We start from the raw sequence: 20,795 nt of genomic DNA on the forward strand, positions 1-20,795 counted from the left end.
GCCTGTCTTAAGAGACAATAATAGGTTATTTATTTCAGATGCTGTTTAACAAGCTGGAACAGTCTACCACTGTTTGCAAGAAATATGTAACTTTGATTCTATAAGCTATAGAAGTTGGGCTTTAAATGGCTTTATAAACATAGGGAGAACAGAACTCAGGCTGGTTTTTCTTGGAACAACTTGGAAGTTGTGTGGTTATAGTGTTGGAATGTCTTTATGCCTTGTTCAGATGGCCATAATGTTGCCATATGTTAGCATCTTGTAGTATAGCTGCAATTCTTTGGCAGGTGCTAGAAACCTCACCATATCTGTCCTAAAGGTGGAGGATTTCAGGGTCGAACATTAAGAACCCTTGTATATGGGGCGATTATTGCCCTGTTTAATGGGACCAGCGAGCAGGTGCCTGTTTTTCAGCTAATCAGGTCACCCTTGCTCTTCAGCCACATGTTATATGATGCAAAGGCCCACATGAACAATCCACCGCTCATCCATATGGCCTGTCCTGAATGATGCTTGTGCCTTGTAATAGGCTCTGTGAGAGAGCACTGATTTACAAGATTGGCACTTGTCCACTGCGAGCGTCAGGCCATTTAATAGGGTCCTCATCTTTAGCAGTATATTTAGAGGCATATATCTGTGACTGTAGAACTTTTCATTCATATATATATATATATATATATATATATAAACTTTACAGTTACTTTACTGATTTTCAGGTTAGCGGCTGGCTGAAGACTTTCTTCTTCTCTCACATGTTAATGAATGATGTGCGCTGTGTGTGTTCGGGTCACGTCATGGCATTAACCCTTGTTAAATATTGTCATTTTTTTTATAGTAGCAAATAACGTTTAAGTGCAGAGCAAGAAATGAAAATAAGCAGTAGCTGTTTTGGCATGACTCCATTGTAAAATACCGCTATATGATCTTTTGACTTGGCTGGGGCTGATAAATCACAGATGGAAAGTATTTTAATTATTTTCCATTATGGGATAAAGTAACACAATCATTCCGACAGTGAATGGGGGAATATGTAAACAGTTCAGACTGTCACAAACTTTTAGGATTATGTTTTGCACGTGGCTCTGTTCACATCACGTTTTTTGCCCTACGTCAGACTTATACGTCTCTTTACCTAGGAAAGAGTATACAGACATTATATTGTAGCTCCCTCAGGAGCACATGTAAGCTAAAAGTGTTTTCTGACTACTTTTGTTAAAAACAATTAAAAAAAAAAACTATGTATGGTATAGAATTGACCCAGACTATAGCAGATACAGAGAAAAAAAACCTTCCTACGTTATTTGTTCTCCCCTACCTGCTAGTATGTTGAGGCATTTATGGCCTTCAGAATAGCATCAGTGGCATAGATCACACTCTGTATTGAAATCGTTCTGCGGTAATTTTGGCCAGTGTGTACAGGATATTGGCTTTCTGCATAATAGCTTCTCATAGTCGCCAATTATTAGATGGAGGTAGTGACAGCCTGTTCCACCTTGTTCGGCTAAGTACCGCTGCACTGCGAGGGGACAGGGACTGGTAAATAGGACTTTTTTTATTACTATCCCACCAGCCCTTGTCCCCCCTGGATTTTTAACTGTTGCCCAGAATACCCCATTCATTTCTGCCTTTCTTTCTCTCTCAAACACATACAGCCTGCTGCAGCCATAGCACACTGAAGAAATACAGACACTCTTCTCCCAGAGAGAACACACCACATTGATGATAGAGGTTACTGCTTTACTACTTATGGCTTCTCCTCCTTCTCTATATTACACAGGATATCTTCATATTACACTGCTGCTCATATTCAGTCATCCAGAATCCAGGAAGAGAAGAGCACAGATCTCCTCCCCACAATTGACTCTTCCAGCTCACAAACTGCCAAATTGTGACCGACAACCTCTCCCCCACCATCCTTGTCTAATGAGCCAGTGCTTTATTACTGATTAGTGGAGGAAAGGCTTGTCTCTTTCAAACTAAGTATATGCGAGAAAGTGTTTTACTGGCTTTAATAAATAAGGGCCTTAGATTGATAGAACATAAATATACAAAGCGAATATCAGCAACACTCCAGTTTGAAGTAAACAAGGTGCAGTTTATTTCAAAAGGTACAGGAAACAAACATGATGCAACATTTCAATTCTCTCACAGAATAATTATCAAGAACCTAAATAAATTGATAAAGAACATTTATAAAAATCATTTGAAAATGCAGTTGTAAAATTTTTTAAGATTTTTTTTAAAGCTGGAGTTGGTACATTTTTTTCTGACTCCGACTCCACAGCCCTGGTAATACATGGACCACTGGATCTGACTCCGCAGGGTTTGTGTGTAGTTTGATACCAGACTGTGGTAAGATACCAGCTGTGCATAGATAAGGTAATTGGGATTCAAAACTGTGTGCACAGTGTCTTGATTATGGAGTAATACAAATCTATGTAGATGTAAAGAGCCTGTAGATCAGGCAGAATGACTTGGTACTCTTGTGGTGATGACTAGAGCAAACTTTGAGCTTAGACAGACCTGAGCGTGCTTGAAGTTTGCTCAGCTCTAGTGATGACTAACAAGTGCTGTAAGTGATTGAGAGAATGAGGATAGAAATTGCAACAAAAGTATATTGTTACACTTCAACATTTGAGTATATGATGTGTATTATCATTTCATTTTATATATTATTTTGTATATTTTAAAGTGGTTATCCAGCATAAACTAAAAATCTACAGTAGACATAACAGTGCTATATACTTACCTGTCCGCTTGACCACAGCCCCAGTTCCCGGACTGCCCACTCTCTGCTGCTGTCATCGTTTTGATAACATCCACTGACGTGCCATTCCCACAGGAAATGGCTTGTTAGCATAGTGCGTAGCACAGGGCAGAGCAGGACAGGTAAGTATACCACAGTGTTGTGTCCCCTGCATGTCCCGGCAGCACTGTAGATTTTTAGTTTATGCTGGACAACCCCTTTAAAGTGTTATTTGTATTCAGCATTAATTTAAAGAACTTTGTCTTTCTTTCAGGGATTTTTAGCCAATCAGAAGCGGGCTGAAAACTTGAAGGACCCCTCTGTGTTACCTGATTTGTGTTTGAGCCATGCAAATCAACTCATGATCATGTTAACAAACCACAGAAAACTGTTGGATATCAAACAGAAATGTACCACTGCCAAACAGGAGCTCGCCAATAACTTACAAGTTCGATTAAAGTAAGATTGCATCCTCTAAATATATTTTTATATTTAGTTATCTTGGTTCAGTTGTAAGGTTTGCTTTATTTTAGTTTTGCTACTGAATTGAATGTCATATTTTTTTATAGCTTTCTGAAGCATTATGAGTAAAAATAAAGTGTATTGCCTTAAATCACATAGAGGTGAGCTCACAGAGTCTCTCTCTATTGCTTATGTAAAAGGAGCAGTCACTATACATGATGCTAGGGAATCAGACTGAGGAATAGTTGTATTAATATGGTGTGTGTTTTTTTCCTTTTGTTTAGGTGGTGCTGCTTCGTAATGCTGCATGCTGATCAAGATGGGGAAAAACTTCAGGCTTTATTTAGACTTTTGACAGAGTTACTTGAAAGGATCAAAATAGTGGAGGCACTAAGTACAGTTCCTCAGATGTATTGCTTAGCAGTGGTTGAAGTTGTTAGAAGAAAGATGTTCACAAAACACTACAGAGAGGTATTTCATATATTAATATATGTGTGTTTGTTTTACTGTAAACTTCAATCACTAGGGAGATAGTGTTCAAGTTTAAAAGGAATGTTCCAGGACGACAGTCCTACTTTTGCTCTTCTAAGGCATATTGACACCAAAGAGGTGAGGTCTTCTGCTGAGGACACCCCTTTACATGCCAGTAGGGAGAGCTGCTCAGGGCAGACCTGGAAAGGCAGCCATGTGGTGCTATGTTTCTTGTGTAGAGGCTGCTGCTGGAGAAATGTAGGTGATCACTGAAGGTGATTACCATGCCAGCTTTTCTTATATATGGTATTGTCTCCGTGAGACAACTCCTTTAAACTCTGTTTCTTATAGCATGTACTCCTGTACATGTTTGTACTTTTTTACATTAAAGGGGTTGTCCGGCATAAATGACTAATCTTTGATGCTGCAGAACTGTGGATGACACGTCATCAGCTGCTCAGCTGCGATTGGCTGAGCACAGTTATGCTCAGCCAATCGCGGCTGAGCTTCGGATGACGCTGCAGAGGGCGGCCGGCACTCGGGAAGATCCGCCGGCCGCCCGAAGAAGACGTGACTGCTGAGGATCGGAGACCGTGGTCGGCACGTGACAGGTGAGTATAGCGCACCACACTTCCGGGTACACGGGTGGGGGTGGTGGGACACGGGAAAGGGGGCCATTCACAGACATAACATACATTACAAAGTTGTATAACTTTGTAATGTGTGTTATTCTGTGAATAATTTTTTAGCGCCGGACAACCCCTTTAACTATATGCTATGTATCTGATTTTTACCAAATTAGCTTTGTGAGAAAACCTGTTTAACATTGGTATTTTTTTCCATTACAGTGGGCAAATGCCTTAGTAAAAGATGGAAAATGTCTTTATGAAAACGAGAAGGCAAAAAGGGAAACTTTTGGAAAAATCTTTAGTAAGTATTTTATTATATGTTTTAGGATTTATTATTCTGAAATCACTTCTGACACATCGTAGACCAGGGCTAATGGATTCTGAGTAATGGTAATAAGAGTCAGTCAGTTCTGGGTGGAGTCAGAATCAGCAGTAATCTACCTACTTTGGTTTAAAAATAAAAATAATAAATTATTTTCATATGCAATATTTATTTTTTAACATTGTAGAATATTTGTTTTGATCAGATCAGTTTATGAAAAGCCTAATAAAATTATTATACTGTCGTTATAACAATGGCTGTGTTCACACATCCTTGATCTACAGTCCGTATGCCGGATGTATATCATGAAATGAACTCTTGACTTCTTACAGGACTCCCTACTTTATATTTTGTTATAATACAGTGATCTCCATCATAATAAATTATGATGCAGGAAGTCCCATCGAGTTCAGTCCGTAATATACAAGGAGCATGCAGACTGTGTATCATCTGTTCATGACATATGTGTGAACACACATATATGCCTGGGGACTTCCCAATGTATAGCTTTGCCGTATAGCTGTGATATATAGCTCTTTGTAGCATCCTTTCTACAAGCAATTTAAAAAAAAAAAAAGAATGTCTAGGAAGTCTTTTACAGGATCCTGCTCTATGGCATAGTGCAGAGGTCTAATACTATTCAATACAGCAGAAAAATACAACCTCCTTACTGTGTAAAGCACCATAACAGAGGCCATAATGGCACTTTACTGTTCTCCATTAAAGTATAAGACTGTCAATTTTTTTTTTTATCAAAGTAATGTATTGCCCCCCAAAAGTTATACAAATCCCCAATTTTCACTTACGGGAAATGCTTATAAAGTGCTTTTTTCACCTGGATTTACTACTGCATCAAGGCTTTACTTCCTGGATAACATGGTGATGTCACGACCCGACTTCCAGAGCTGTGCGGGCTATGGCTGCTGGAGAGGATGATGGCAAAGGAATGCTCAGTGTCCCTCCAGTGCCCTGTGTCCCTCAGTGTCCCCCTGCCATCATCCTCTCCAGCAGCCACAGCCCGCACAGCTCTGGGAGTCGGGTCGTGACATCACCATTTTATCCAGGAAATGAAGCCTTGATGCAGTAGTAAGTGCAGGGAAAAAAGCACTTTATGTGCATTTCCTGTAATAAGTGTATATTGGTGATTTGTATAACTTTTGGGGGGCAATACAATACTTTAATAAAAATTTTCTCTGGACTTCTCCTTTAACCCTTAGACGACCCAGGGCGTATAGTTACGCCATGGAAGTCTGTCCCCAGACGACCTAGGGCGTAACTGTACGCCCTGGGTGTTTCTCCCGCTATGAAGCGTGCTCCGGAGCGGAGCGCGCTTCATAGCAGGTGGGGGCCGGCTGCAATCAGCAGCCAGGACCTCACCGGTAATGACACGCTGCAGCGATCGCGCTGCCGCGTGTCATTAACTCCTTAAACGCCGCGATCGCGGCGCGACCGCGGCGTTTAAGTGTAAGTGACAGGGGGAGTCCCCTGTCACTTACCAATCGGGACCCCCGCAGTGTGACTGCGGGGGTCCCGATCGTTGAAACGGACTGCCGGAGGTCTCTCACCTGCCTCCGTGCGGTCCGATCGGCGATCTGCTACACTAAGCCTGCACAGGCAGGCTCAATGAGCAGATCGCCGATAACACTGATCAATGCTATGCCTATGGCATAGCATTCATCAGTGTAAAAATCAAACTAATGTATGTACAAGTCCCCCAAAGGGACTTCAAATGTGTAAAAAAAAAAGTTAAAAACACTAACACACAACCCCAAAACCCCTCCCCCAATAAAAGTTGAAATCACCCCCCTTTCCCATTATATAAATAAAACATATAAAAATAAATAAACAAATAAACATATAATATACCGTAGTGTGCGTAATTGTCTGATCTATTAAAATATAACAAGCGTCATTGCCAACGGTAAACGGCGTACACGAAAAGAGGGAAAAAAGTGCGCGGATTACCGATTTTATGTTACATTATATATAAAAAAAATTAATAAAAAGTGATCAAAACGTCCTATCTTCACAAATATGGTATTAATAAAAACTAGAGATAATGGCGGAAAAAATGACACCCCATACAGCCCGTAGGTGAAAAAATAAAACCGTTAGAAGCGTCACAATAGTCCCATTTTATTTATAATTAATTGCCAAAAAAAAGGATTTCATTAAAAAAAAAAAATATAACATTAGAGAATCTGCGTAAACCTGCATATGGTTGTGTTCGGGCTGACCTATAGAATAATAGTATCATGTCGCTGTTACCATATAGTGCATTACGTAGACACAGGAACCCCCCAAACGTTACCATATTGCATTCTTTTTTGCGATTTCACCAATTTATATCTTCATAAATAATATATTTGGAATTCCATCATACATGTTATGGTAAAATGAATGACGCCATTACAAAGTACAACTATTCCTGTAACAAATAAGCCCTTACATGGCTTGTAGATAGAAAACTGAAAGTGCTAGAGCTCTTAGAAGGGGAGGAGGGAAAAACGGAAACACTAAGATCAAAATTTGCGCTGTCCACTGGGTCATTTTGGGCCTGGTCCTCAAAGGGTTAAGCAATTAGGGTCTATAGGTATGTTTGCTGTTTGTACCTGGAAATTTTCCAGTGTTTATGGCTAACTGACCACCACTGACATGGTGTGAAAAGAGCCTCGTTGTTCATGAGCCATCTATGAAGTACTCTGAGTCCAAGCTGGAGTCAGAGTGTAGAAATTAGAGTAATCTGAAGTTTGTCTTTGGCTAAATTGACACTGTGTTTGGAGCTGACATTTGAAATTATGGGACAGCTGCATGTGGCATCTTTTTGTCCCATTACACCTCTGTAAAATAACAGACAAAAGCGGAAAACCTGATGGACACTAATAAATTTAATAGACTCCCTGTTTGTCAAAGCCTGCTGCGCAGTGTGGACCTAGCCTTAGGACCGTAATACTTGGCCAGATATTAAGGAACAAGTGAGCGTTACCCTATCAGGTCAGAGCATGCGTGTTCCTCATTCCCGTCTCGCAGACATCCAGCAAGAAGCAGCAGGCTCCTTAGACTGGCTTGGTGGCCCATAGAAGATAACGGCAGTCTGGTGGCCCCACTGCTGTTACAATAAACGCCGGCCAGCAGACCGTTGCTATTGTTGTCTTTTTATAGGTCATGTTTTAAGACAACAATCAGCCGACATTGTGCTGATCCGAGCCTTTTAACATGACCTATTACACCAGGTGATTATCATCCGATTATCATTTGGTATAATAGGGCCTTTACTGACTCCACAGTCTTGATTCAGACCTTAACATGATAAAATAGCAGTATAATTATGTTGTGTATTATATTCTGGTGTCTCCCTATCATCCACAGTACTTTTAAGGACTCCTTCATTGTCCTAATAAAAAACAGGCAGCTCAAGCAGTTGACATTGAAAATGTGAATTATTTTATCATGTCTGGCTCCGAAACTATAAATGAATCCACATTGTGGATTTCATCACGAAAGAAACACACATCTTTTCATCGTCCACACCTACATTTAAAGTTTGAAAGAATTTCTTCAGTTGTGAATATGGTGAAGCTGTTTGTGCTTGGTTATCAAGTTATCCAGATACAGACATCTGCTGGTGTTAAGAAAGACATAACCATCTGCTTTCCCCAAACAAGTAAATCTTTCCAGAACAGTGGGAACCTAACTTTATTATATACATTTGCTAGTTTTTATATTATATCCTGGTGTTCACTGTCAGTGTTGTGGTCTGTAATTCAATTTTTATTCAAACAGGGAAATCCTATTTAAGAAATCGTCTCTTTAGAGGACTTGACTCTTGGCCTTCATCTTTCTGTGTATGTATAACCTAATTACTTCTTCATTCCTTCTTTTGTTTGGCATTTTTTACTCTCAAAACTCGTCCAGGCTAAATATTTTGACTATTTTCTTCAGACCATCGGCGCCTTTTCATGACACAAACTAGTGTGATAAATGCCAGCTATTGGCAGATATCTGTTGGACGTTGATCTGCCATGTTGGATTTTATTGGTCTGTATCAGGTGTTGTAGCCGAATAGTCATGCATAGCGAATGACAGATCTGCATCTTAATAATGGAATCCCAGGCTGGGTAACAGATTATAGGGATGAACTGGTGAATTGTTGCTTTACTCTAGTGCATTGATGTGCTTTATATGTGGCCATGTAGGAAGTTCAGGTGGTTGTTTTCTGATTGACTTTTTTATGGTTGGTTGTCTCAGTTAACATCACCTGGAAAAAAAATCCAACATAACAGATGAACATTTCATAGTAAATCTCTTCCATTAGTTGGCATCTCTCACTTTTAATTCATGCCATTAAATTGCACCATTAAAGTGTCATCAGAAAATGCTAATAATAATAATATATGTTATGTTATGCTAATCTACCCAATAAAAATGTGACATTAATCATTATATTTTCTATCACACCCATCCATCGACCCTTATGTCCATCAACAACATGTCATTGGAGTGTCAGGAGAGCCCCGCACACGTTATACTGTTGTTAGCGCCATGTTCAGGTGACAGATGTATAAAGTTTATGGGGACCTTTAGGCTCAGTAGTTCAATCATATTTCACTTGAAGTAAAAAAAAACACATAATTTTTCTGTCTTTCAAACTGTTGAACACCATGCCACACCCCATTATAATACAATAGGGTCCACTGCAGCAGTGTGAACAGAGCAGTACAAAATGCTATTTTACAGTTTGTAACGTGTTTGCAGTGTTTCATTAAAAAATTTCCATTTGCAATTTAGACACGAAAGCCCCGAAGGTTTGATAGTGAGCTTCCGGATATCTCCTTAACGGACCTGCAGTTTTTACAGTCGCTCTGTCCTCCAGAAGTCCAACTTTTCCTCAGGTATTGAATAAAATATACATTTTTAAAAAAGCATATGGATGCCTATGGTTTATAGTATTGTACTGTATAGAGAAAGAGAAATTGTGCAGTCTGTGAAAAAGCATAAACCCTAATCCATGTAAAGCCACTGTTCTGCAGACTGGGTTTCTTTCATATTTTTTTTTCCCCTAGACCCGGCTGCTAATAATTTCAGGACCCAATATGTTATATTCAGGACCCAATAGGTATTCTCAAGGATAAGAAAAAGCGCACCCACTTTCTCGAAAAAAACAAACAAAAAAAACTGCATCCTCCTTGCCCCCAAGTTTTGTGTGTGATATTGTAATTCAGCTTTATTTACTTCAATGGAACTGAGCAAAACTACACCCAAACTGAGGGTGAGAGTGGTGTTTTTTCTGGAAGAAAGCAGCCATGTTTTTGTAAGCCCTAAAAACCCCTTTAATGAGGAAATAGACTGTCAACTTGATGGTCACCACTGCTCAGTTTTCAAGTGAGAATGCATCAGGTTCATGTCCACCTAAGAACAGCTTCACCCATACTATTGATGATTCACAGACTCATGGGAATAATCTTTGCTGATTCCAATGAGATGTGAGCCTTAGGTTCTTCCAACTGAGAACATAGGAGTGGGGAAAAGGGGCCGAGGGTAAAAAAAAAAAAAAAAAAAAATCTATGGAGCAGATTCCACACTGAGGCAATAAGTGCTCTTTAAAAAAAAGATACATAATAGACTGTTATTCACAATTTCTATAGGCTTGTGAAAATAAATTATAGTAAATTTGTACTTTTATTATAATTCGATAAAATGTTTATTATTAGAGATGAGCAAACCTGGAGCATGCTCGAGTCGATCCGAACCCGAACTTTCGGCATTTGATTAGCGGTGGCTGCTTAAGTTGGATAAAGCCCTAAGGCTATGTGGAAATCATGGATATAGTCATTGGCTGTATCCATGTTTTCCGCACAACCTTAGAGCTTTATCCAAGTTCAGCAGCCCCAGCTAATCAAATACAGAACGTTCGGGTTCGGATGGACTCAAACCCGAACCCGGTTCGCTCATCTTTATTTATTATATATTTTTGCTTGCTATGCATGTTTTTGTGGTTTGCCATTTTTTCAGTATTCCCACGTGTCTCAGTCAATAGATATTCACTCAATTTAATGTTTATGTTTCCTTCTCTTAATTCTCCCAATATTTCTGATTTTTTTGCCATCTTCCTGACAATAACATCTGAACTGCGGTTTGAATGTGTTTCCAAATACTTAGAGTACTGGTAACTATGGCCTCCGCCAGATCAGCAGTGAGTTTGACTCTGAACCTGGAAGTTCGGGCATCCATAGCAACAAACACGTTGTGATTAATATGCACAAGCCTCCTATAGGATCATAATAGGGGACACACACATTGCCGTCAAGGCATGTTCGTTGCCACTTCTGTGTTCAAATTCACCACCAACCCAGCAGTGGCCGTAGTGACAGGTAGTCTTTAACAGAAATTACGTATTAAAAAAAAATCAGAATTTATACTTCATGCTGCTTTCTGAAATACCCTGTAGTACATTTTTCATCTTCCCATTCCTATTGACATTTCATATCGCTACAATGGTGAGTCATAAGAGCAAGCAGGTGGTGACCTGGATGAAAATAAATCTCATTAAATTATGGTTGCATTCAAAAGCAGCAGATACGATGTCTGACATTTAAAAAATATTGCGCAAAACAAGATGAATCCCATTTCACTCTAGAGAATGGAAAAAGATTTACGGTTTGCATCATTGGACATCTCTATCTCAACTCTAATAGTTTCATCAAGCAAACCCCCTTGGGGATTGTTGCAGTTGTCTATTATTTATAAAGCAGAAAAGTGGTATTTAAAGTGGATCTGTCATAGAGACAAACTTTAAAAAAAAAAAAAAATTATATATATATATATATATATATATATTTATTTATTTTTTGTTTCCCATATATTGGGACATCTGTTATAGATGCTGTAATAATGGATAGCATCCATTATCCGTACATAGGATTTTGTAGTATCTACAGCAATATAGATTTATCCTAATAATGTGTATTTTCACTCTTTCACTCTTTTTTCCCGCAGCTGACCCCCATTAACCCCTTAGTGACCGCCGAAACGGCGGTCACTAATGGGCCGGTGCCGCCGCTGTATTTCATCTCCCCCCACCGTCAATCCACGGTGGGGGGAGATGAAATAAGTAAAAATCAGACCCCAGATCAGCCCCCTAGTGCCCCAGTCACTAACCCCCCCATCGGATCCAAGATGGCCGCCGCGATCACTGTGAACAGACTAATGTTTGTTCACAGTGATCAAAAAAGAAAAATGAATGAAAGCCCCATGCTCTCCGCCACCGGAGGTAGCGGAGAGCATGGGGCAGTCATCGGGACCCCCCCTGTGGGGTCCCGGTACAAGCGATCAGCGGTATATATTATATACCACTGATCGCTTGTGCCATGTGCCGCCGGCACTTTTTATCCCCTGTCACCATGAATGATTGGTGACAGGGGATAAAAAGTGATGTCCCCCCCACCCCCCAAGTCGCCCCCCACCCCCCCTGTCACCCCCGTCCCCAAGTCACCCCCCCCCCCTTCCCCATATACTCACCTGCTCCTGGAGCTCCTTCCTCTTCCGTGTCCTGGCTGGTTATGAAGTGCGCATGCGCTCCACAACCAGCCAGGCTCTGAAAATTTAAAGTGACAAAGACCAATTTGGTCTCTGTCACTGAACTATGATTACTGTGATAGAAAATATCACAGTAATCATAGTAATACAGTGAACATGAATGTATAAAGTACAAAAAGTGACAAACATACAAAAAAATAAAACACACACTTTTTATTATAGTAATAATTGCAGTTTACTCCCAAATTACCCCTAACCCCCCCCAGATTACCCGTAACCACCGCAGGTTGCCCGTAACCACCGCACGTTGCCCATAACCACCCCAGGTTGTTTGTAATCACGTCAGATTGCACGTAACCCCCCAGATTACCCGTAGCCACCGCACGTTGCCCGTAACCACCGCACGTTGCCAATGACCCCCTCCAGATTGTCCGTAATCACCCCAGATTGCCTGTAACCACCCCAAATTACATGTAACCACCCTAGATTAGCTATAAGCACTTCACTCTATCCGTAACAATTCTAGATTGTCTGTAACCCCCCCAGGTTGCCCGTAACCACCCCAGGTTGCCCGTAATCATGCCAGATTACATGTAACCCCCCAGATTGCACGCAACCACCGCAGGTTGCCTCTGACCACCGCCCGTCGCCTCTGACCACCGCCCGTCGCCTCTGACCACCGCCCGTCGCCTCTGACCACCGCACGTCGCCTCTGACCACCGCACGTCGCCTCTGACCACCGCACGTCGCCTCTGACCACCGCACGTCGCCTCTGACCACCGCACGCCGCCTCTGACCACCGCACGTATCCTCTGACCACCGCACGTCGCCTCTGACCACCGCACGTCGCCTATTACCACCGCACGTCGCCTATGACCACCGCACCTTGCATCTGACCACCGCACCTTGCCTCTAACCACCCCAAATTGCCAGTGACCCCCTCCAGATTGCCCGTAACCACGCCATATTACAGGTACCCACCTCTGATTACCTATTAGCACTTCAGTTTATCCGTAACCACAGCAGGTTGCCTGTAACCACCCCAGATTGTCTGTAACCACCCCAGATTGTCCGTAACCACCCCAGATTGTCCGTAACCACCCCAGATTGTCCGTAACCACCCCAGATTGTCCGCAACCACCCCAGATTGTCCGCAACCACCCCAGATTGTCCGCAACCACCCCAGATTGTCCGCAACCACCCCAGATTGTCCGCAACCACCCCAGATTGTCCGCAACCACCCCAGATTGTCCGCAACCACCCCAGATTGTCCGCAACCACCCCAGATTGTCCGCAACCACCCCAGATTGTCCGCAACCACCCCAGATTGTCCGCAACCACCCCAGATTGTCCGCAACCACCCCAGATTGTCCGCAACCACCCCAGATTGTCCGCAACCACCCCAGATTGTCCGCAACCACCCCAGATTGTCCGCAACCACCCCAGATTGTCCGCAACCACCCCAGATTGTCCGCAACCACCCCAGATTGTCCGCAACCACCCCAGATTGTCCGCAACCACCCCAGATTGTCCGCAACCACCCCAGATTGTCCGCAACCACCCCAGATTGTCCGCAACCACCCCAGATTGTCCGCAACCACCCCAGATTGTCCGCAACCACCCCAGATTGTCCGCAACCACCCCAGATTGTCCGCAACCACCCCAGATTGTCCGCAACCACCCCAGATTGTCCGCAACCACCCCAGATTGTCCGCAACCACCCCAGATTGTCCGCAACCACCCCAGATTGTCCGTAACCACAGCAGGTTGCCTGTAACCATACCAGATTGTCTGTAACCACAGCAGGTTGTCCGTATTCACCCCAGGTTGCCCGTAACCACCCCAGGTTGCCTCTAACGACACCAGGTTGCCTGTAACCACCCCAGGTTGTCGTAACCACAGCAGGTTGCCTGTGACCACCCCATGTTGACCGTATCCACCCCAGATTATCCGTAACCACCCCAGATTACCCGTAACCACCTCAGACTGCCCGTAACCACCCCAGATTACCCGTAACCACCCCAGACTGCCCGTAACCACCTCAGACTGCCCGTAACCACCTCTAGATTACCCGGAACCACCCCAGACTGTCCGTAACCACCCCACATTACCCGTAATCTAATTTTTTTTATTGTATTTTAGTAACTGCGCTATTCTAATAACTGTTACTAGCTGCGGTTTTGCTCCAGCAAATTGGCGCTCCTTCCCTTCTGAGCCCTGCTGTGTGCCCATACAGTGGTTTATGCCCACATATGGGGTACCGTTGTACTCAGGAGAACCTGCGTTACAGATTTTGGGGTACATTTTTTCTCCTGTTCCTTGTGAAATTTAGAAATTTCAAACTAACATATTTTTGGAAAAATTCAAGTTTTTCATTTTTACTGGCCAATTTTGAATACTTTCCTCTAATACCTGTGGGGCCAAAATGCTCATCCTACCCGAAGATGAATTCTTTGAGGGGTGTACTTTCCGAAATGGGGTGACTTTTGGGGGGGTTCTATTCTGTAGACATTACAGGGGCTCTGCAAACGCACCTGGTGCTCAGAAACTTCTTCAGAAAAATCTGCAGCGAAAATGCTAATTGGCGCTCCTTCCCTTCTGAGCCCCGCTGTGTGCCCATACAGTGGTTTATGCCCACATATGGGGTACCGTTCTACTCAGGAGAACCTGCGTTACAGATTTTGGGGTGAATTTTCTCTCCTGTTCCTCGTGAAATTGAGAAATTTCAAACTAAAGGAACATATTATTGGAAAAATTCGAGTTTTTCATTTTTACTGTCTACTTTTGAATACTTTCCTCTAATACCTGTGGGGTCAAAATGCTCACCACACCCCAAAATGAATTCTTTGAGGGGTGCAATTTCCAAAATGGGGTGACTTATGGCGAGATTTTACTCCGCTAGCACTACAGGGGCTCTGCAAACACACCTGGCGCTCAGAAACTTCTTCAGCAAAATCTGCATTGAAAAAGCTAATTGGCGCTCCTTTCCTTCTGAGCCCTGCTGTGTGCCCATGCAGTGGTTTATGCTCACATATGAGGTACCTTTTTACTCAGGAGAACCTGCGTTACAAATTTTGGGGTACTTTTTTTCTCTTTTTTCTCGTGAAATTGAAAAATTTCAAACTAAACGAACATATTATTGGAAAAAATTAGAGTTTTTCATTTTTACTGTCTAATTTTGAATACTTTCCTCTAACACCTGTGGGGTCAAATTGCTCATCCTACCCGAAGATGAATTCTTTGAGGGGTTGTACTTTCCAAAATGGGGTGACTTATGGTTTTTTTTTCTCTCTGCTGACACTACAGGGGCTCTGCAAATGCACCTGGCGCTCGGAAACTTCTTCAGCAAAATCTGCAATGGAAAAGCTAATTGGCGCTCCTTCCCTTCTGAGCCCCGCTGTGTGCCCATGCAGTGGTTTACGCCCACATATGGGGTACCGTAGTACTCAAGAGAACCCGTGTTACAAATTTTGGGGTGCTTTTTCTCTCATGTTCCTTTTGAAAATGAGAAACTTTAATCTAAATGTATATATTATTGGAAAATTTTAATTTTTCATTTTTTTACGGCCTAATGGTGAATACTTTCCTCCAGCCCCTGTAGGGTTAAAATGCTCATTATACCCCTAGATTAATTCTTTAAGGTGTCTAGTTTCCAAAATTGGGTCACTTATGGGGGTTTCCAGTATACAAACCTCCTAAATCAACTTAAAATAAGAACTGGTCCCTAAAAAAATCAGTTTTGGAAACTTTCACGAAAATGTGGTAATTTGCTGATACATTTCTAACCCCCGTAACACCCTAAAAAAGTAAAATATGTTTATGAAATGAAGCCAGAATAAAGAGGACATATTGGTAATGTGACTTAGTAACTAATTTATGTAATACAACTTTCTTTTTTTAGAAGCAGAGAATTTCAAAGTTCATAAAATGCTAATTTTTTCAATTTTTCATGATATTTTGATGTTTTTCACAAAAAACACACAAAGTAGTGACCAAATTTTGCCACTAATATAAAGTGCCATATGTGACGAAAAAACAATCTCAGAATCGCTAGCATACGTTAAAGCATCACTGAGCTATAAGCGCATAAAGTGAGACAGGTCAGATTTTGAAAAATGAGCCTGGTCTTTTAAGTGCAAATAGGCTTGGTCTTGAAGGGGTTAATTGCAAACCGCACCTGAACTGGAGACAAAAGAGGGGGAAAAGTAGCCATGTTTTTGTAGCGCTGGATAACCCCTTTAAAGCGACTCTATATACACCAACCCACTCCACCAAATTGCTAGTACCATCCTTTTGATTAATGTGTAAATCCTTACCGGTCATGTCTTTTAACCCCTTCAGGACCAGGCTAATTTTCGTTTTTGCGTTTTCGTTTTTTCCTCCTTGTGCTTAAAAGGCCATGACACTTGCATTTTTCCACCTAGAGACCCACATGAGCCCTTATTTTTTGCGTCACTAATTGTACTTTGCAATGACAGGCTGAATTTTTGCATAAAATATGCTGTGAAACCAGAAAAAAATTCTAATTCTTTTTCTTTGGGGGGGAAGGGGGGGGGGGGGGTTCCTTCTTACATTGTGTGTCCTATGGAAAAACTGACATGTTTTATATATGTTCCTCAAGTCTTTACGATTACAATGATATGTAACATGTATAATTTTTATTGTATGTGATGGCCTGTAAAAAATTCAAACCGTTTCTAACAAATATATGTTCCTTATAATCGCTCCATTCCCAGGCTTATAGCGCTTTTATCCTTTGCTCTATGGGGCTGTGTGAGGTGTCGTTTTTTGCGCCATGATGTGTTCTTTCTATCGGTACCTTAATTGCGCATATTCGACTTTTTGATCACTTTTTATTACAATTTACTGGATTTGATGCGACCAAAAATGGGCAATTTTGCACTTTGGGATTTTTTTTTTGCGCTTATGCCATTTACTGTGCGAGATCAGGAATGTGATTAATTAATAGTTTGGGTGATTACGCACGCGGCGATACCAAACATGTTTGTTTATTTATTTATTTATTTTTATTTATAACCTGAGAAAAGGGGGGTGATTCAGACTTTTATTAGGGGAGGTTTTTTTTTTTTATTATTAACAACACTTTTTTTTTTTTTTTTTTTTTTAACTTTTACACTTATACTAGAAGCCCCATGGGGGACTTCTAGTATAGGTGCACTGATCACTCATTGATCTATGCTGTATATACTTATACACTTATCGCACTCGTTTGCTTTCGTGTCGAGCCGGGATCAGCGCCATCTTGGAGCGGTCCCCGGCCGGCAGCAGGTACAGAGATCGCTCCTCCGGGACAACATCCCGGGGGAGGGATCTCCCCCACTAGACACCAGGGAAGCGCTGGATCCGGTAATCGGATGCAGCTGTCATCCTTGACAGCTGCATCTGATTACCTTATTAGCGTGCACAGCGATCAGACCGTGCACGCTAATAGCCGCGGCCCCGCGCTACATGAGGCACCCTGGACCGCGGCGGTTCAGAGCGGGGTCGCCGCGCGGCCCCGCTCTGAACGTCGGCACCCGCGTGAGGACGTACAGTTAGGGTTAAAATGCGCCTCTTACACCCCCAGGAAAAATCACCTGGGGGTATTCATAATAATGGGGAGGGTGGCGAGGAAGAAAGTAGAGGCGTTGCAGACCTGGGGCAAAGACACGCCAGTCTGACACAGTGCTGCAGATGAAAAGATAATTTTTTGCTCTAACAATGGCACATTTGCAAAAGACATGACTGGTAAAGATTTACTCTCCTTAAACAGATGGTACTAGTGGTTTGGTGCGGTGGGTTGGTGGATACTGAGTCACTTTAATGGTAAATTATACAGACTGACTTTTTTCTCTCTCTCTGTGTTAAAGATAGCAGAGGATGAGATTACACAACAGCTCAGATAGTAGTCAGGAAGTGCAAACTTCTTCTTTTTTTTTTTTTTTTTTTTTTTTAATAAAGACCTGTGCTTTTTTTGCTTTACAATAAGAACAAAGCAGTATTAAAAAACAAATGCTTTTAAAGGGGTGTCCATACTCTTTCATTCCCGAAAATGTCTTCTGAGCAATTCTACTCTGTATTCTGTAATGAATGCATTGTTCTGTCTCTTACTGTATGCACTTTATTTAATAAAAAAATCTAAATTTTAATTGTTTTTCTTTTTCCTTTTAGGGTTCCCTTACTTTGTGATTTTGAACCTCTTCACCAGCATGTACGTGCTCTACATAACTTGGTAAAAGCTGCACAAAGTTTGGATGAAATGTCCCAGACCATTACAGATCTGTTAAATGAACAAAAGGTATTGAATTTCTCAAAATTGTGCTTATTGGCATAAGAAAACTTTTTTTTTTCTTTTTAAGAACTTGGCTGAATAATTGCAGTCACAATTTTCTTTTTTTTTTCATAACTTTTATAGTAATATTGTTTTATTAGATACTGACACCTTATCTGATATTGCTGGTTTTTATTTTTAGGTGTCTAATGGCCAGCTTTCCCCCCAACCTGTAACAACACCAAGGATTGAAAATGCAACCGAAATTACAACTACTACCTCATCCAATTCTCCTCCATCACTCAGTCTTCAGGGTCCCATTTGTCCTTCTGTTGCCATTCCAGGACCTTTAGAAGAACTGTCTCCAGACAGCATTGACGCTCATTCATTTGACTTTGAAACAATTCCCCATCCAAATATTGAACAGGCTATTAAACAGGGTTCTTTGGATTTGGACTCATTAGCAGACAGTCCAGAATCTGATTTTATGTCTGCAGTCAATGAGTTTGTAATAGAGGAGAACCCTGTCTCTCCCAATATTAGTGATACACAGAGTCCTGAAATGATGGTGGAGTCTCTTTATTCGTCTGTTATAAATGCAATTGACAACAGACGTATGCAGGATACAAAAACAAAAGCAAAAGATGACATTGTTGAAAATGCTTCTTTGAAAACTTGTCTCGAGAAGTGTAAATCGGTCGCCCAAGATTCACAAGCCAACTTGAGGAATTTTAAGGACGAGCTTTGCAATTTGAGGAAACACGTACAAAGAGAGCAGAATGAATTTGCAATTGCTATAAAAACTGTATCCGCTGAGATCCTAAATATGATTGAACGCAGCAGGGTTTCTCTTGAAACCGCCTCGAAATCAAAACATTTGGAGGAATTGCAGTTTTTAGAAGAATCACACGAGAAACGACTATACGCCTCACAGCAAGTGAATGAGGAAACCATTGCCAAGTTGAAACTTGACATTTCAGGCCTGAAAGATGATTTGCAGAGTAAAGATAATGAATTTGCTGCAATCAGAAGGGAAAATGAGACCTTTCTTTGTTTAAAGAACGAAAAGGATGAGAAAGTTATCCGCCTTGAAAGTGCCATGAGGGAGCAGACGTGTGAAATTCAGAAGCTGAAACAGTCTAGGGAAGCAACGCTAGAGGATTTTAAGAAGCTCCATGCAGAAAATGAAGAAAAACTCCGACTACTTAAGGAGGAATTGCAAATTCTAGAGCAAAAACATTTAAGAGAGTTAGAAGAAAATTTAAAGCTCAGGCACGCACAAGAACTTGAAAATGTAATATCAGAGCATAAAAGTAGTCTAGAAAAGGTAAAGAATGATAATAAGCTCAAGATTGACCAATTGCAGGAATCTTCTGCAGCTGCTGCTCAGGAGAAGGAATCTCAGTTGCAGGAATTAAGTTGTAGACTTTCTGAACTCTCTGACATTCGATGTAAATTGGAGGTTGAGTTGGCACTCAAAGAGGGAGAAATAGACGAAGTGAAGTTAGTCTTGGAGGAAAGTAAAACGCAACAACAGGATGACTTAAAATGTCAACTTGATGAGAAGACAGAAGCCCTAAAGAAAGAGATTGAAAACCTAAATAGCTTGATAGAAAAGCAGAACGCAGAACATGAGCTAGGAATTGCCCAACTTAAAACACTATTGACAACTGAAAAAAATCAGTGTATTTCAGAGCTTTTAGAACGACACGAATCAGAAAGCCTTTCACTGCAAAGAGACATTACCCATTTAACTTCTGTCCATCTAAAAGCTCGAGAAACAGAGAGTAGACTCCAGGAAGAGATAAGTGCCCTACGTAGTCAACTGGATAATAGTCTGAAAGCACTTGAAAAGCAAACTGAAGAACACGAAAGGGCTATAAAGGAGCAGAAGGACTTTTATGAATCATCCATTCGGAAACTTGAGGAAGAGCGAGATCAAATTTTGACCACACAAAAGCTAGAAAGAGAATCCCTAGCACAGAAGTGTACGTCCGAGAAAGAAGAATGTGCGCACCTTGCTCTTAAAGACTTTGACTTGCAAAGACAAACTGTTGAAAAAGAACTTTTAGAAAAAATTCAGCTCCTTGAGCAGGAGTTAAGTAAGAGGTAGGAAGAGATCTCAACAAAAAAACAATGTTTTTATGTATTTTCTTTGAGTCATAATCTAAAAAATTTTTACCAGTAAGTTGCAAATCATTTAGATCCAAAAATGCTATTTATACTGTGAATATTATTATTTTTTTTATTATTATTATTATTTTGGCCACACATGGCTAATACGTCTGGACCTGGTAGATGATTAATGGTCTGTTTTGAGGAACAAAGCTGTGGAATACTGCCTCAAAAGTGTTCTAC

The 20,795-nt window shown here is 41.3% G+C and overlaps 1 protein-coding gene across 2 annotated transcripts in view; it reads left to right on the plus strand.

The window, feature by feature from the left end:
* The window catches only part of RB1CC1 (RB1 inducible coiled-coil 1), a 95,229-nt gene that overhangs the window by 36,208 nt on the left and 38,226 nt on the right, over window positions 1-20,795 (plus strand). For both annotated transcript variants that reach the window (XM_069957590.1, XM_069957591.1), the window contains exons 8-14: window positions 3,021-3,205; window positions 3,493-3,679; window positions 4,528-4,609; window positions 8,414-8,475; window positions 9,419-9,522; window positions 18,338-18,464; window positions 18,640-20,546. In XM_069957590.1, the coding sequence (XP_069813691.1) occupies window positions 3,021-3,205; window positions 3,493-3,679; window positions 4,528-4,609; window positions 8,414-8,475; window positions 9,419-9,522; window positions 18,338-18,464; window positions 18,640-20,546 (2,654 nt within the window). The remainder of the gene's footprint in view (window positions 1-3,020; window positions 3,206-3,492; window positions 3,680-4,527; window positions 4,610-8,413; window positions 8,476-9,418; window positions 9,523-18,337; window positions 18,465-18,639; window positions 20,547-20,795) is intronic.

Source organism: Dendropsophus ebraccatus, chromosome 2, assembly GCF_027789765.1.
Source record: "Dendropsophus ebraccatus isolate aDenEbr1 chromosome 2, aDenEbr1.pat, whole genome shotgun sequence".
Taxonomy (NCBI): domain Eukaryota; kingdom Metazoa; phylum Chordata; class Amphibia; order Anura; family Hylidae; genus Dendropsophus; species Dendropsophus ebraccatus.